We start from the raw sequence: 17,761 nt of genomic DNA, 5'->3' as shown, positions 1-17,761 counted from the left end.
AACAATGATGTTGCCCCAAGTACACATCCAATGAACCAAAATTTATTTACAGGCTCAATATTTACATAAATCAGTGTCATGCAGCTTGATAAATTTTATCAGAATAAAAAAAATGTACAACTTGGCAATCAGTTTCCTTATCCAGTGAAAACTGCTACAGTAGTTTACATAAAAAAAAAAAAAAAATCTAGCCAACTACAAAATCAGTATGCTCTCAAGACACAATCACACATTTTTCAAATATTGTTTATGTAACACTGGAAATGGGCTTTTTTTACTTGCAGGTTCCTTGTTAGGCTTCAGTAGTAGTCATTAGAGCACTTGAAACTTGCTTGGCTGTGAAGTTTAAAAAAAAAATCAGTGCTACATGAAAAAGCTCAAAGGTCTGGGAGTTAAATTCTACGTGGAAAGTCAGTTGTTGCCATTAAGTGTTTTGGGAGTTGGAAAAAACACTGTGTTCCTGAACTTCATCTACAGTTAACATTATCCTCTCATAACAAATGCCTGCATACCAGCACAGGAGTTAGTGCCCTGCGTTTTCCATCTCGCATGAACGTTCCAACGTTTTACACTGAGGTTCGTATCGCTGTGCCCTTGAGAGCATCTGCTGGGTCACAGGGCCTCCAAGAGGGCCAGGGGGCTACAGCACACACCCCCAAAAGAAAAGGATGAGGCAGCTGGGCCTACTTAGCCAGGAGAGGAGGTGGCGGCCTCGGGGGACCTACCAGCAGCCTTTTTCACACGGAGAGGCACGGCCAGAGGATGGGAGACCATGCAAAGGTGCGAGCTGAAGCAGGGGCCGTCCTGACTATATGAAAGGAGAAGGGGGCTCTAGCACGAGGCCAGCCAGACATTGGAGGCTGGGCCATCATCTGTCCTGGAAGTTTTCCAGGGTCTGATGGAGAAGAGCCCAGAGCAACCTGGTCGGAACCGGGTGCTGGCCCAGCCGAGCAGGAGGCTGGACTAGCGGCCCACCCAGGTCCCTTCCCTCCAGACGACGCCGTGATGGTCCTGCTGCGCTAGCAGGGCTCGCTGGGCCTGAAGGGAGAAACGTGCTTTGCTGTTGCGACTGGTAAGGTAAAACCCACTCGGGGAAGGCATCCTCTCTGCGAGGACAAAGGCAACGGCAGAGGATGATACGCAAGGCTGGTATGGTTTTTTTTTTGTGTGTTATGCAGCTTGTAGTATTGTTGCCTAAGGTGGTCTCTCGGACTTGCGTGGTAAGACAACTTGTTTAAAACCACAAAAGGCTACTGTCAGTATGTTTTAGGCTGACTGTTGTCAGATTATCACACAGTAAGAACGAAGATATCTGTACATTTTCAAAGGCCACACTGCACAAACCATACGGACTTCTAGTGACGTCAGCAGTACCATCTTATGACAACCATTTCTGCTACGGCTACAGGCGGAAACATTCTGTTCCGCAGTTACAGGATTGCCTGCGTTGTGACACTTGGTGCTGTTGCAGTCATGTCTTTCAATTGACCTCCTCCCAGACTATGAGTCTGGGATTAAGTATTAACAGCATCTTGATGCATGCAGAGGAAAACGGACTAATACTGACTGAGGTTGGATCGTGCCACGCAGCAGCATTTGCTACCGCTGCTTAACTGAACTGTAAACAAAAGCAGCTGTTGCACAGAAGCCACTTCAAAATGCTGTTTCTAACCCAAAAATCTGAAGAATTCCAATCCAATTCAGAAAACTGGCACGGAGCTGAATCATGCTGAGTTACAGCTCCCTAAAAATCTGTATGTTTCAAGTCTCCATAGCATTCATATTAGAAGGCATGGTTTTAACTACACTTTTTAAAACCCAAGGCAATTATTTTTACTGTGAGAAAAATTATGGCAGTAAGTCTTTTTTTTTTCAGTAAGAAAGTACTGAAAGCGTAGCATAATATATCATATTTTAAAAGGCCAAGTTCAGTGATTTAAATCCACAGCAGGACCACTACTCAAATAGGGTATATTATTTATACCTGTAAAAACACAACTTGTTTAAAAAAAACTCTTTGCAGCTGTCTGCTGGTTGCAAGAGTGCACAGAACTTGAACACTGCTGCCCTCAGAATATGTCAGAACAGTATTTTTACAAGCATGTAAGGGATCTAGAGTTTGAAAAAAATGCTGAAGTAATGGCATAGCCTGTAGTGGGGAGCTATTTTGAAGTCTGGCAATGAAGAAAACTATAGTGGATATCTGCTGTCATTTTCCGAACACAACGAAAGAAAGCTTTTCTAGAAAAGTACGAGACTCCACTGGATTCTATTTTATACACGACTGTACTGATGTGTAAGCATAAGCAAATCGCTCGGACAATGACTCCGAAAGATGCAGCACGCTGGTCCTTCGTTTTGCACTTGAACGAGAACCTGCAAATCACTGAACCGATATAAGGGCCTGTTGGCTCACCGAGAGTACTTACTTCTGTTGTTCGCGTTTACCATCAAGAACGGAATCCAGCGATCCACATACTTTCTCATATGGCCCACCTGTCCATCACCCGCTCTGGGAAGACCTGTTTTGTACTTCACTGCAGAACATAAAATGATCGAGAAGGAAATTAATCTGGGACCTGGGCGTTGTTGTTCTCTTCAAAACTCCTGATCATGTACATCCCAGCAAGTGGGGAAACAGTCGAAGTTGGAGAAGAAACGCTTCAGTGCATAACTTGATATCGTGGCATCTAGGTAATGTCCAAACCCTCATAATCAGAAATTTCATGGCAGTACGATCTCTCTGAAAGACAGTGGAAAGACAAGTTTTGTCACTTTATATCCACAGGAAATAAATAATCTATTCTTTGATTTCCAAAAAAGCTCACGTATGCCTAGAAAGCTAAAGACTGTCCAAAAAAAAACCCCAAACCTTAAAGGCTTTGTAGGCAAAAGGAACTGGACATCGCTACAGACATAAAAGGGTGAAACAGAGCTGAAAGGGCCTTGGCATACATCTGTCCAGCCTGTTCTGGAACTCTGTCCATGGGTGTAAGAGGTTCTTGGAGCCTCATGCAACCCAGCAGTATAGCTTAGTGGAGGGCTTGGTATTGAGCTGACTACTTCTTTATTTATGCCATTTTTATGCATTATACCAGTCACCATTTTCTCTGGAGGCTCTAAAAGGATTAGGGAGATTAATCACAACATGTGATGCAGTAAAAGCAAGTTACTTAATCCTATACATGTTAGAACTTCACCTTCCCATGAGTACAAAAACAGTTATACCTTCACTCACAAGTCCACACTATACTCAGGACAGGGCTTGCTGTGTCTGTATTGCATGATATAAACTGTAGATTGATGCCACCAATACAACATCACTACTGCAAGGATATGCCATACTTGGTGACTAGATCCGAGGTAGTTCAACTGTCCTGTTGGAAAGAAAGAGGGGAAAGAGTTGTTAAATTCAGCAATAACTCACGCAATACAATTAGGTATTACTCTGAAGCTCAACTCCACACTGAGCCTATGTTTTATCAAAAACATTATCAGAAATCATCTAACTACTTCTGATTAAACTACGCTCAATATTTTACTCTATATGAGAACATTTAATGTAAAACGTAATCTATGATCTCATAGATTGAGATCTACTAAGTTCAGGACTCTCTGCAAAGACTGACACGCTGTAGGAAGCTTAACTGCAGGAAAGAACAGCCTGAAGAGAATTTCATACCTGGGAAGTATCGCTCTGGAACTTTGGATATATAGAAGAGAAAAGCTACTGCAGCAATGAAGTACATCACAACCACACGTGGAGCAAACTCCTGCAAAAGGTAAAGAATGAATGAAAAAAATCATTGCCTTAAAAAAAAAAAAAAAAAAAAAAAAGCAGACAAAACTGAATTTTACTTCACTACTTATATTATCTGTGGAACAGAATCTGATTGTTGATATTATGCAAAAAGGCCACGCTAAGTACAGAAAACAACTTCTCAAAAGCTCATTTAGTAGTTTGGATCACAATGATGACTGGAGGGGTGGAAGAGGAGGAAACTGCTAAAACAGCTCATACAATGAGGTTCTCCCAGCTGGCAACCTAGAAGCCACGTCTGCATTTTATATTATGTATTAGATTTTAAAGCATCAAACTGGTGATGGGAAAGCAAGCCATTGGTATAGTTAACTTTTGTGAATTTTCCTTAACAAGGAGTTACGCTGCCAAAAACAGAGTAGTTTTTGCAGGAACACAGTGAGTATTGCATCTACTGTTCGGCTACACTAGGACAAACTGAACTGGAAAAAAGCTGCTCATCTGTTTTTTTATAAGCCCAGTGTTAAGTGCCTTGTCTAATGCCTGCAGGTAATCAAATGGTCTCCTCGAGTACAAGCTCTAGATCAAGCTAATGCATCACCCTACATTACAGTTCTCATGAAGTGCCAGTCTAACCTTACACAGTTAGTGCTTACTTGGGAAAGTAAAGGTGTTTTTTTGGCATAGGTAACCCCTGGGTAGTTGTTATGATCCCTGGGTTTCTCATCTTGAGGCAAAACTTCACCCTCATTAGCTCTGCTGTGCTTCCTGTTTTTTCAGAGCTGAGTAACCTTTAGCTGTACTTTTAAGTGGTGTAACAAGAACAGGAAAATAGCCTGGTAACTTCACAGTGATGTTAAGCGAGGGTTGTATAAAAGGCAGAGCACTGCGTCTGCAAATACTGACTTTGTTGCAAGCCGTGGGAACAGAAGAGTGAGCAAATTATCATTTCATCACAGTCATCTTGCTCCCCTTTTTCTCCCAAGGTGTGGAGGTGGATGGCCTGGGGCAGCTGTGCAGCCTGACAAACTGCTTCCTGCTCCTCAGCTGAGGGGAGCTAGGGTGCGGTCAGCCTAGGCAGGCTGCTCTGCCTCACAGTCACTTACACACATATGTGTGTGTATATACACAAATATAGACACATTTGTCCTTGTTTTTTCTATTTTTTTCCTTCGTAAATCAAACTGATTTTATCTGTTCAACCTGTTTACTGATTCTCAATAAATCTAAGTGTTTGCATTTAGATAAAGACATCCAAAGAAATCCTCTGCTTTAAGAAGTTCTTAATTAGCATTATTCCCCCCCGCTTCCAAAACAGTGAATAGGAAAATAAGAGAGCTCAGGGAAGATCAAAGTGAAAAGCAAAAGGGAATTTTATTTGCTAACTTCTATTTTATTTTTTTTTTACCTGTACAATAGATGCACTGATTCCTCCATTGAGCCAAACCCAGTGGATTGTAGGAATAATTCCATATCCAGACACTGAGCAAAAGATGATGGAGCGCAGCCTGTGCCACTGTTGTGTGAGGTAACTGGGATGAATCTGAGCAAAAAATACTGCCAAGATCATTGCCAGCACAGTGATTAAATACACCTGACGCCAGTACTGAGAAAAAAAGAAAGGAAAGCATATTGATAGGTTTTCTCTTACTGTGTCACAGTAACCTCTTGGTAGAAAGATCAGGTTACTAAATGCAACAATGTATCAGTTTTCTTGTCACTTTTGTGAGCACAAATGAGGGGGCTTGAATGAATGGGCTCCTATTAATCAATCGATACAGGAAATGCACCCCGTTGCTCAGGTATTCTTTGCTAGAAAAATATTTCAAGCATAGCCTTAATTAAAATGCATTTTAAATACACCTCTATTTAAGCTGTGTAGTTCAATTACCAGATTGCTACTTCAGATAGGCTACACTGCCTATCATGAAGCTGCCATGTTACAAACATGGATATTACGTAAGACTGAAGGGAACTATTTTTAATAGTCCTCTATTAGGTGAACAGAAAATAAGCTTGTTCCAAACCCATATGTAAGCTACTGTGTAGGAAATAATTTTTTTGTAGGATGTTTAAAGTATTTCACTATGGGCTGTGTCCCAATCACAACCTCACGCATTTGACAAGAAGTAAAGCCCACAAAGTTTACACTGCCTTCACATAAGTTTACAGATTTCCTTGAAACTTGTGTGATTGACAGCTTAAAAAATCAAAACCTAAATTTGCCTATCACTTGAGCAAGTACAGTTGTGCTAACATCTGAATAAAATTATTTGTTCCCACTGCCTTTCTCCTGGCTATATATACCACTTGCACACTATGCAACGAACTCGTTTCTTAAGGCATGTGAACTATGACAATGAGATCACAGGTCCTAAATGTCATAGGAATGAGTGCTTTAAACTTACGTTATTACAATAAAATGCATAAAATACGCCCGATACATAGCAGCCCAGGATACCAATGGAAATTCCTGCATAATCTAATGCCATCCATCGTCGGCTGGTTTTCTCTGAGCGATGACAACAAAAAAGATGATATCCTACTGAGCAAAGCATACAGACCTACACAAATATTCAAACAAAGAAGCATTAATTTTTTGGAAACTGAAAGGGATTATAGCAAGCTCAGATTCTAAAGCTTTCGGCGCAAAACTAACTTATTACTTGTTATGCAGTGTTACTTGGTGTCGCACAATTATGGTTCCTGTCAGTAATCAACTGAGACTAACGTAAGCTTCTCTGGCAGACTGAAGGAGAAACAGAGAACTCTGCATGACTTGATAACCATAAGCTGCACAGCTAAGAAAACTAGGCTATTTGAGGTCAAGGATGTAAGGCCAAGAAAGGAGCCAGAAACTATGGAGCAGGGGTATGTAAAAGCTATGTCTGTGCAAGTACAGCGGGGTAATGAATGCAACATGGCCAAACTGCCACAGGTAGAAAGCGATGCCTAAATCCAGCCTGAATGCCCAGAACCAGTGTTGTTCCACAGAGGGAGCACAGAAGAAATGAGCCTCCTAAGCTCTTCCAGTACATGGGCGACTTACTTTGCTACTGAGCTGGCATCAGAATTTTTCCCCCCCGAGACATTCGTTATGTGTTACCCTGTATCTTTAGCAACAGGAGTAGAGAAAGCAAGACAAAAGTACTTCCCTAGCCATTAAGGAAGTCTACTAGCTTCTAGTTATATCAAGGCTTGTGTTCTTGAGGGAATGTGGATAGTGCTCCTTTTGAGTCACTCTATCAAAACTCTTGCTGCTGGCCTTGCAATCTTGTTTTAGGGATTGTGTATTTTATAAGTGCTTCAGCAGTAAAGTGATGATACATTTTAAGTTTTTGCTGCTGAAAAGAGAACAGATTTATTTTGAGATGCACGTGCTCATGCTCGTGGCAGGTAGAAGATGTTTTCTTTCTGTACTTAAGACAAATCCTTGCCATTGCCAACAGAATGAAATGTACAGCAGTCATCTTGTTTAACTTGCCTATGTCTCTTGCTGAAGTAAGACTATGTTTCCAAGGCTGTCTTACAGAAAGTCGTCTGACTTACTTTAAAATAGGCTCTGCAGAGTAAGTGTGTTTGTTTCCTTTTTTCTCTTTTATTTTTTTTTTAGGGAACTGAACGAAAGCAATTAAAGCCTTAGATATCAAGGCAGTATCTAACAAATACAGGGGGAAAAATTGATCTGTTCCTCTATTTTTACTACATGAAATGAATTACCACTATCCTGCCTTTTCCTTTCCTATATTTATTTTATCAACAGTTTATTTGCTCAGGGTTTGTTTCAGACTTAAGTTTGGTAGAGCAGGACTGAGATTGTTGTGCCATACATGGTAGGAGCAATAATGTCTCGTAAAGCATGCAGTTTTAAGGAACTATGCGATTCTGTGACAAATGTCTCCGTGCAAGACGCATCTACTAAAAATCAGAAGGACAACTGCTTTCAGCAGTAAGTTGCTTCGAGTTCTCTAAGTTATCTCTACAGAATCTGTCCTTTTAGTAACTGAGGGCCAGAGTCACTTTGGGAAAATGAAAGCAAGGTGCGCACCATGCTGTCACACCACCACTACCCCCTCTCTCCCTCCCCAAAATTTGGGAACATGAGGGTTAGAGTAAGACTTGTAGTACAACTGAAGAATTGCATCAGACTGTAGCTGCTATTCATCTTCCCACCGCTACACCTCTTCAGCTGTAATGGATGCTGTCTGGGCCGTGTACGACAGCAGTGAAGTCGGACCACCCCACTCTGTAATAAGCTATGGAAAACCTCTCCTATAAAGTACAGTCACCCGGGCCTGACTCCAGTCCTCCTTGCTCCACCTGAGGTGCAGTCAAGTGCCCCCCTCCCACTCCTCTGGGCCCAACACAGTGGGGAGCAGAGTGGGGGGGGGGGCTTTAACCCCTTCCTGCCCCAAGACAGCCGGCCTGGCCCGGCCCCGGGGAGGGGGGCGGGGGGCTCGGGGGCTCACCTGGAAGCAGAAGAGGCAGACAGAGCAGATGACGAAGTCCTCGCGGGCGGCGCCGGCCGCCGGCAGCACCGCCGTCAGGTCGTAGATGCCGAGCGTGAAGAAGAGGACGAAGCCGAGCAGGTGGCTCCAGATGTTGACGGTCTCGTTGGACAGGATGAAGAGGCTGCGGGAGGGGAGAGGCGCGCGGCGGTGAGCGGGGGCAGCACGACGCGTGGGGGGCGCGGGGATACGGGGGGGGGGGGAGGCGCCCTCACCTCTTGAGGCAGAGGCGGGAGGGCAGGTAGGCGCGGTAGCCGTCCGTGATGTAGGGGTTGTCCTTGAGGAAGACGGGGATCTGCTCGTAGGTGTAGAGGCGGATGCCGCGGGGCACCAGCACGGGCCAGTACTGGTAGCTGCCCAGCTCGATGTAGTGCGCGCTCCGCAGCAGCTTCTGGTGCATCCTGCCCGCCGCGCCGCCTCAGCCCTCCCCCCTCGCCGCATGGGCGGCCGCGCCGCCACCGGCCCTCACCGGCCGCCGCCCGCGGGGCCGGCGCGCATCGCCCGCCGCCCGTGTGGGGGCTCGAGGCGGCGCCGAGCCCGCCCGCCCGCGGCACGAGCGGCCGCTGCGGCCGTTACGACCGTTGGGGAGTCGCGGGGTGATGGCGTCACCTCGCGGCTTCTCCGCCCGGCCGCACGTGGGTTCTCGTGCGGCGCCTGCGCCGCCCGCGCCCCCATGCGGCGCGGCACGTGGAGCGCAGCGGGTGGGGGGGCGGGGCGGGTGGGGGGGGCCGTGCCGCGCGGCGGCGTCACTTCCTCGCGCGGCGGCCGTTGCGGCCGTTGGGCGTTCCGGGGCGCGGCGGGTAGCGTGCGGCGCCGCTCCCTGAGGTAACTCTCCTTCCCTGGATCTCCAGGTGCCCAGTGCCCCTGGCAGAGTCTTCCTGACGTTCCCGATGCTCACTGATCTCCGCTTTAAGCCTTTCCCGTTTGGATACTGGTGGCGCACGCGGGTTATTTTATGGCAGATTCCTTTTCAGAGGAAACGGGCTGTGTCGAAGCCCGTTTCTGAAAGTGGAGTCTTCGTTCTGGGGTGCAGCACTGGTTCCAGGCTTGCGTGTGTTGTCTGACCGTGCTCCCAACTGGGCTGGAGGACTGCAAAAGGCAGCAGTGCTCCTCAGTAGGAAGTGTAGGTGTAACTCGTTTTCTGAACATAATTTCTGCAACAGGATATATAATGAAGTGATAAATTCCTCTCAGGTTAGAAAATATTATTTCTTTTTTAAAAAACCCTACATTTCTCTGAGAAACTAATGGGGAATAGTGTTTTGCTTTCAAATTTGTAAAAGCCAAGTTGTTTAGATGTGCTAGGTGACCCTGCTGAGCAGGGGGGGGTGGACTAGATGATCTCCAGAGGTCCCTTCCAACCTTACTGATTCTATGATTTTATAGATATGAACGTTACAAGCCTTCCTATAATACAGGCCAAAAAACAGAAACATGAAGTCAAAAGTGCTAAGAATTCTCATTCCTTGTGGGAATCGTACTTGTACCTTGTAAGAGGATGCTCTGGTTAGTTGGGATACTGATTATGAGTATTTTTTTTTTCCTGTGTATCCTGAAGTACAAAAAAATATTTTTGCTGAAGAGGACTCTTATAAAGGATCTACTTTGCTTAAATAAAAAGAAGTTGTGGTCAGTTGTCACTTGCTGTAAAAAATGGGGGGGGGGGAAGTCATTCAACTGATTTCAGCTGAATCCCAGTCTCTACACTGGACTTCATTTTCAAAGTTGAAAACCAGTGTTCTGAACAGCAGTCTGCTAATTCACAGGCCCTTCCCCTCCAGTGAGTTACCATGCAGTGTTCTTCCAAAGTCTTTATCACCTTCAAACAAAACGTGCAAATAGTTCACCAAAATGGTGTGACAAACATGCGGGGTTTTCCCATGGCGGAGAAATTCTTATGGGGGGGGGGAGATGCAGGATGATGGGCATCTAAGAATGACAGTAAAGATCAGGTGTTACAGCCTTAGAAGTTGCAATGTAACTAGCTGCACTCCATAACCTCTAAATTTCCATGTTTTATCATTTGGTTATGTTATTTAATCTCTTCTGGCCAACAACAGCTCTTAAATATTTCTCTTGATCAGTCATTCACTGAGATTTTTCTGTGTGAATGATCTGCAACTGCTTTCTTGCTGTTTCTCCAGAAATAGCTAGAATTGTGTAGCTGACAATTATTTCTGCTCTGTAGCTGTTTTGTGCTCTGGGTACATTTTTCTCTTGTACATATCTCAGGACTTAGGAGAGGTACCCAGAAGCAGCATGTTCACAGAAGTAATTCAGCAGAATAGCTTTAAGTAACTTCCTTATGTTTTCACCTTTCCATAATAGTTCTTAAGCATATGTCTAAATAGCTCATTTTTCTTTTACGTAGTTTTTCTCTTCCTTTTCCATATGGTTCCCCTCTTTCTGTTTTTTCTCTTCTCTCTAGCTTGTTATTAACAACTCCCTGACTCACCAGGCAGAAATGTTGCTTTTTTTGTTGGTGGTTGAGATAAGTTGTCCAGTGTTTCATTCTATAGAGATCAGCAGTCCATAGACATCCCCATAATTAGGATTTTTACTTTGCTAATTCATATCAGGTTTTTTCTTTTTGCTCCATGAGCATGTTTTCAATTAGAAAGAAATATTGATTTGACTGAGAGCAGAGATGTCTTTTTCTTATGTTTTGTTTATAATCTTAGGCACAGTTTTCCAGGTTTTTCTTTCTACCTTGTCTAGGCTTCTGGCTTCTTTCTGAAGCAGGAGTTACTGAGTCAGTTTCCACAGATTTTTAGGGAAAAGATGTGCAGAGAAACACATTTGGAAACAAGATCCTTAGATACGGTTCTGACTGGAGGGAAGAGACCCAAGTTGTGTAGTGCTGCCAGTTATGCGTAGGATAGTGCGCAGGATACTCCTTTTGTAGATGGTATAGATGTGTTAGCTACCTGAGGAGGTTACTGTAATAAAACACCTTGCAGCTCTACAATGGTGCGAAGAACTAAGCCAGCTGATGTTCAGCTGCTGGCTCCGTGAGTCTCAGGTATAGCAGGGTCACAGAGAAGTTTGGAATTCAGATACTAGAGTTGCCTGGAAACTGAATGGTAGGAAGCCATGAAAGAGTTATTTTGTAGATTGCTGGAAAGGGAAGTAATTCATAGGCTGATAGGTGTTTCTGTTTCTGGATGGATGAACAACTCAATATCTGGTTGACCCATATTAGCTATGCACAAAATAGGAAAATGTTTTGCCAACACATTGCACTTGAAAGCTAGAACCTCCAAAACAGGTTGTTACTGGGACCTAGCTAACAAGAGTGCGTGGTGACGTTAGTCTTGTTGCCAACAAACATCCTATTAGCTCTTCTCTTTGCAATTGTCATGTCAAGAAACAGCGGGATAATATGTATTTACACACACATTTAAAGGAGTAAGAATATAGCTGCCGTGTTACTTCAGTGAACGAATCACGACAATCCTGGGAAGCCACTTGCTACAGTTCTGAAACTGAGCTGGGAAAGTAGCATTCTTGCCAGCTCCCACTGGTAAACGGGGAGATTTATTATTCACGCGAGTGCTGAGTCACTTTTGCTAAGCCAAGTACTTCTAAGAAAGTTCTTGCCAAGCTGAAACCTGAATTAGTCTGAATTGTCCATTGAATCATTAATTCACTGAGAAAGTCGTACTTGGAAAAAACACTTTGTTTCTGAACCCTGTGCAATTTGAATTAAATTCCAAGTGTTTGAAAGGGTTCAGTCAGAAGCAATCAGCGTAGACACCACATTTTAAAAGAAGTTGTAATTGGCTGTTAAGTCAAAGCTTTGAAGCTTTGATGGAAGAAGTGTTACAGGTTTAGTTACTGGGGAAATTTGAGAAACAGTTAGGGCAGCTTTAAATTAATTACTTACAGTGTTTGTTCTGCGCCTATTGAACAATTGCGTTGTATGGCTAAGTGGTTGAAATTATTTATCTGGGCAAGATAGTTTTGAACTAAATTGACCTCCTTCAGTAATTTAGTAGTTTGCTTAATTCCTGTACCGTATTCCCAATTTTACTAGTAGATAAGCTTGAGTGGGCATAAAAACAAATGTGTGTGAGAGGTTTCATGCTTCTCTGTTGACACCAAAATCACCTGTGCAGACAAATGTAGAGAAGTCTTTTTTTTTTCCAAAGGGGAATCTGAGGAGATCCTAAGTGAACTGAACTAACATACTCTTTCTTGATGGCCCTAACTGCTCCTACTGAGTTAATATCTGCTAGTTTTCAGTGTAAACAGAGCATTTCTAGTTTGTTTGTTTTTTTCTTACCTGTGTAATGTCCTTCTTAGGCTCATGAAATATCCAATAGTAGTAATTCTGTAGTGTGCAATTTAAGGAAACATAGGTAGAGATCAGCAAATTTATTTGAAGTAATTCACCACTATCAATTCTGTTATACAGTAACTTTTTATGATACCATGTTGTCTTTTTATATCTTGCTTCATCTCTTCAGGGAGAAAAAGGCTTAATAGAAAAATATCCAAACAAAACATTTCCTTAAATACTCAAGGAAAATCAAAATTTGAGGAAAAAAAAAAGTTGTTCAGTTTTGAAACCCAAAGAATGACTAGGGGCAAAACATTCTTAATGCCCATTTTTGAAGCACTGATTCATCTTTTGGTTTTCCTGTTTTCCACATTTCTAGCGGCGCTAAGCTATGGGACCAAGATTTCACAGAACTGCCTTGTGGACTGTGGCAGCTGCAAAAGAGGAGGCTTATTAGAGCAGGTAAATAATACGAGAATCTGGGTCAGTGTGTTTGTTGTATGTGAATTTGGAAAATTCAAAGATGTCAGTCCACTGTGTGAGCATCCACCCTGCAAGCACATTCTTTGCTCTTCCTCCAGATGTCACTCTGGCACTGTACAATCAGCCTGAACGTTCTTCATCCTGGCAGGAACGAATTTGTTATACTTCCCAGCTCAATCAGATGCCTCTTCATTGACTTTCTAATTAACAAAGAACTGGTACTGTGACTTGAGTTCTTATCTCAGCAGTGCCATTTCTTGCTGACCCCTGTCACTATAACTCAGATGAGTGCTGATATTCCTAAAGTGTATTTGATTCAGTATTAGATCCTATTCTTCCTAAATGTTTGGCAAAACACCTCCTGGTTTTTGTTAATGGGAGATTGGGCTCTTCGTAAGCTCTCTGCGAGCAATGAAAGGGGAGGTGCCCTGGGACTGCTTTTCCCACTGCTGGAATCTGCTGCTGTGGGAGAACTTGGCTTGCTCCAAGTTTTTCAGAAGAGCCAATTCAGTGCACAGGAATGAAATCTGTCATCAGTCTCTCTTTACTTGAGAAAATACATTCGAGGATGTTAGTTGAAGGTATTGCATGTCTTCCTTTTCCTAATGCTTACAACTGAAACTTTTTTTTGTAACTGTGTCAGTGTATACCTATGTTTCTCGTTGCCTGTATACAAGTACATTCGTATTTTCTTTGGGATAGCAGAGAGGCAGGTATGTATCAGAGCATCGTGTTCACAAGTATGCTTTAAGGCAAAGCTTGTGAATAAAACATAGCCACTGGTTTACAGGCACAGATACCATTTATTTATTCATATGCATAAAGCGGTTTTGGTGCTGTACATATACGCAAAGAAGACTTGCACATGGTCACATTTTTGTGTGGAGTGCATACATGATGACTATTACATCAGAAATAGAGTTACTTAAAACCCCTTGTTATGCAGAACAAATAAATCCTGTCACATCCCTTCTTGGAAGGAGCCAAAGCATCTGTGAAATCAACAACTTGATGTTGATATGTAGTGGAGTTATACATAAGAAAATAAGGTTCATAGCCTTGTGGAAGTTAAGAGTCTTTAGAAGGGTGGGAAATAAATAATAGGAATCCCGAGGGCATCCCCAGCCACCAAATTCCCTTCATGAGAGAGCATTTGGAATGTGAGTACCTTGTGTTTGATAACTAGAGTGACCTTCATACTAAGAATGCTCGATTTCAAGGCCTTCTTCCTTCAAGGTGCATCTTTCGTCCCTGCACTGGATCTGTTGGGGTTTTCTGGTGAAGTTCTTTATGGTTTCCTGTACCAAGCTCCTCACTGTAGAACCTGAGCAGCTTCCAGGAGTGCCCGAAACAGAACGCCTGACATCTGTCATGGGGGGGTCAGGCGCTCTTTTCCTCTCCCCGTGGAGAGATGCATGTGCAATGTGTGCAATGAAGTGACTTGCTTTGGTAGGGCTCCTTTTTTTTTTTTTTTTTTTTTTTTTTTTTTTTTTTTTTTTTGACGTTTTTGTTTTCTGATTCAATCCCTTTGGCTTTCAGCTCCGGCTTCTGAATCTCAGCATCTGTCAGTGGTGCGATAAATTCTCTTTGGTGATAAGCGAACAGCTGCCAATAGCAAGAGCAAGGATGGCATTTGGGCTTTTTCCTGCTGTGTGAGAGCTTACAGTCAGCAAAAAAATGCACTGTGCTCACAATGGAAGAAGGCCTCTCTTCTACCCAGCCTACTATTTTTTTTTCCAATTTATCTGCATCTTTTCCATCCGTGTTAAGCAGACACACATGAACAATTGTGCAGTATAATAGAGTCCTGAACCTAAAGGGCTGGAATTAATTGACAAAAGGCTTTTTTTATGGGTAGGTTCTGAAGGTGATAGTGGTAAGGGGATGAGAAAGGAATTTTGTTGTTGCTTTTGAGAAACGTGAATTTTTAGGGGAATGATGATGATGTTTGGAAAGCTGCTTAGTCATGTGGGATGGTATTTCCTAGCACAGCAACCTGCTCCCAGTGAAATTAGTGGGGGACAAGAACTTTCTGTGGAGTCCTAAATTTTGGAAGCATGTTCTTTTCATATATAAAGGTCTCTCTAACCCCAGCTTGCTTATAAAATTTTATCGTAGCTGGAATTCATGCCACCACAGAAAGCATTTCCAGACAAACTGTTTTGAGTACAGAGGTTTTGTTTCTCTAGTTGCAGTGAATTCATTTGAGTGAAACTCCAGGAACCTCGGGGTTTCTGACTTTTCTAAAATAAGAACAAGATTGTTCCTGTGACATTCGCAGTTGCCCCTCGCTTGACCAAAGCCTGAAAACAAATTTCTGGAGTGAGGGAAATCGTTTTACTAAGGCCTAGTTACGAGGCAAAACAGCCTTTATAGAAAGTAGTCCTTCAGCTGTGGTTTTTACAACTGTGACTTCTATAGTGGCTTCTGGATAGAGCATGAGGGAGAGGAGAGGCTGGACTTTCAAAGATGTTTCCTTATGTTTTGAGCTATATAGATACTCAGAATGATTTTTTTTGGTGTCAGTGGAGATTAGGTGCCTATTCCATTGCTTTTATTACAAATCCATGCTGTTGCTTATGGACTTATGTTGATATTTGAATATCTTTGTAAACAGGAGCAATTCTTTGTAAAATGTGATAGGAGATACTCCTCATTAGATTCCATTCAGGATTTGTCTGCCTAAATCTGTTCAACCTTTTTTAGAATCCTTTCCAAACCTTTCATGTACTCTTAAACTTGATCTATGAACTGCTGCTATAATCCCAAACAAGGCCTGGGTATTTGGCCTTTGAGACCATCTGATGCCACTTACTTTGTACTCGGCAATTTTTACCTTCCACCTCAGAGAAGAAGCTTTGGACTGTCCATAGGGACTTGTTCATTTTGGTTTTTATCTGTCATACGGAATATATATATATATGTGTGTGTATATATATATATATATATATATATATATATATATCAGTGTGTGATTTTGTTAGGCAATGGTAATAAGATATGGGCAATAATCTCTGAAAAGAAAGGAACACTTTTTTTTTTTGCAGTTGTCTCTTGCTAGAAGTTGTGTCGTGTTAATGCATTAACACAAACAACCACTTTGTTTTTCATGACTACTATTTCTGTGTAATGATTTAAGATATGTTTTTTAGTTAAGAGATTAGTGAATCCAAGAGCTGTGCGGCTGTTGAGTGGTAATAACCATTAATAAAGATGAGAACTACAATGGGTTTTCTTTATCGCGCAGGATCGTTGAGCATGAGGCGCTCATCTATGCTTTTTGCACTTCTGCCTAAGGGGTTTTAGCCTAAATCTAACATCTCTGTGGATCTGAAAATCCCTAGAGAGGTGACTTCTGATCTAGATAAGGTTTGGACTTTATGAGTGGTTCTTATAAAGTAGCCTTTGCCTAATTCCAAAATGCAGCTTCTCCAGCTCTTACTGTGAGGAAATTTTGAATCTGAATCAAAGTGTGTACCTGGGCCAATGTTCAAGCAGTTCCTATCATTACTTGAAGAAAGGCATTTGCAGTTTTTACTTGTGAACTGCTGGTGAAAAATGGGATATTACTATTTGTGACTTTCAATAGCATTTGTAGCTATTTGATTTTTTTTTTTTTTTTTTTTTACTGTAGTTATATGAAGCATTGTTGATAGTATGGTAGGCTAAGCAGTATTAGACATTCCAGGTCAAAGGAGGGATAGTGCTACAGAAAAAAATCTGTCATTTCAGAGCCATAGAAGTTAAGCTGATCATTCAGTGCATTACTTTTGTCTTGTTTTTTCTTCATCTGCCAAGTTGAACATATGCAAATAATGTTTTTTCCTGCATGTGTTGCTAAATGCCAAAATCTCTGCTAAGTAGCGGTGGTATAGTTTGAAAATTTGAGATATAGTTTGAAAATTGAAAGCATTTGAAAATGCTTTGGGACAGAATGGTCTGGGAAAGAGGGAGGGAACAATTGTCTCACTCTGCTAGCTGCATAGTGGATATTGTTGCCTGTCTGCCAAGACTGAGTTTTTCCCATTGCTAGTTAATTTATACTACGAGATTTTATATTTTCCTCAGTTATCCTGATTACAAAAAGTTGAACCCCATGAGTTTGATCTTCCAAGAGATATGCAGTTAATATCTCTGTCCTCCTCCTTGTCTGCCTGGCTTTTTTAAGGTGTAGAGACCTCTAAATGCACACATATGTGAAGGAGACAGTGCACTCGGAAATTCTGGGTGGTCAGTGAAGAATGAAATACAGTATAAGTATCAAATTCCTGAACTTGTTTTTAATATTTTATTTCTAAGTGTGTTTGCTGTAGTAGTTATGCAAATAAATGCCGCAGTCCCACATCCACACAATGCCAGGAGCCTTAAAATGTTCCTTTTCCGCATTTACTTCCACTAAGAGTTCTCTGCATGGTAGAGACAGAAGGGGATTGGTATCCTGGTTTCCTGCCTAGTTTCCTTTCTTTCTTTCTTTTTCTTTCTTTTTTTTTTTAATCAAAGTGTTTAATTATTTCATCAATTATGTCTAGATATTAAAAGTAACTTGCTGATTTTTTAAAAAAATTATCAGCTGTTAAACCAGACCCATACAAGATATTCTCCCAGTCCTGTAAGCATTTGTTTGAATTTTTCTCTGTTGCTTTCCAACTGCATCTTCCTTGCTGTATCCTTTGGATCACAAGCTATGCTTCATATCATATCTTGTCTGTTATACAAGTGTCATTACCA

The 17,761-nt window shown here is 42.2% G+C and overlaps 1 protein-coding gene and 1 long non-coding RNA gene across 3 annotated transcripts in view; one reads left to right on the top strand and one right to left on the bottom strand.

Annotated features, from left to right (window-relative positions):
* Positions 1–20: 20 nt before the first annotated feature.
* Positions 21–8,725, bottom strand: PAQR3 (progestin and adipoQ receptor family member 3). 2 transcript variants are annotated; one of them, XR_009958236.1, is made up of 8 exons: positions 8,484–8,725; positions 8,230–8,392; positions 6,169–6,324; positions 5,169–5,366; positions 3,683–3,773; positions 3,229–3,377; positions 2,430–2,743; positions 21–336 (listed from the first exon to the last, which is right to left on the bottom strand). XR_009958236.1 is itself a non-coding variant. In XM_062574349.1 (7 exons), the coding sequence occupies exons 1-6, from the start codon at positions 8,666–8,668 to the stop codon at positions 3,235–3,237; spliced, it is 936 nt and encodes a 311-aa protein (XP_062430333.1). In that variant the 5' UTR covers positions 8,669–8,725; the 3' UTR covers positions 21–2,743; positions 3,229–3,234. The 2 variants fall into 2 exon arrangements, 1 of the variants encoding a protein (XP_062430333.1); XM_062574349.1 differs by having other exon boundaries at positions 21–2,743.
* A 291-nt stretch (positions 8,726–9,016) lies between these two features.
* Positions 9,017–17,761, top strand: part of LOC134140220 (uncharacterized) — a 59,054-nt gene continuing 50,309 nt past the window's right edge. The window contains exons 1-2 of the long non-coding RNA XR_009958353.1: positions 9,017–9,093; positions 12,930–13,012. This is a non-coding gene — a long non-coding RNA (uncharacterized LOC134140220). The remainder of the gene's footprint in view (positions 9,094–12,929; positions 13,013–17,761) is intronic.

The sequence above is a fragment of the Rhea pennata genome, chromosome 4 (genome assembly GCF_028389875.1).
Source record: "Rhea pennata isolate bPtePen1 chromosome 4, bPtePen1.pri, whole genome shotgun sequence".
Classification (NCBI taxonomy): Eukaryota; Metazoa; Chordata; class Aves; order Rheiformes; family Rheidae; genus Rhea; species Rhea pennata.
Note: the sequence above shows the minus strand (reverse complement) of the source record. Positions and strands in the feature narration are given on the sequence as shown.

Bases quoted from the DNA above. Each gene is read 5' to 3' on its own strand.
- PAQR3 (XM_062574349.1), bottom strand. From the start codon at position 8,668: ATGCACCAGAAGCTGCTGCGGAGCGCGCACTACATCGAGCTGGGCAGC. The intron at 6,325-8,229 runs GTGAGCCCCCGA...ATATTTGTGTAG, and splicing joins TCTGCCTCTTCTGCTTCCAG to GTCTGTATGCTTTGCTCAGT. The intron at 3,774-5,168 runs GTAAAAAAAAAA...TACCTTTTGCAG, and splicing joins TCAGTGCATCTATTGTACAG to GAGTTTGCTCCACGTGTGGT.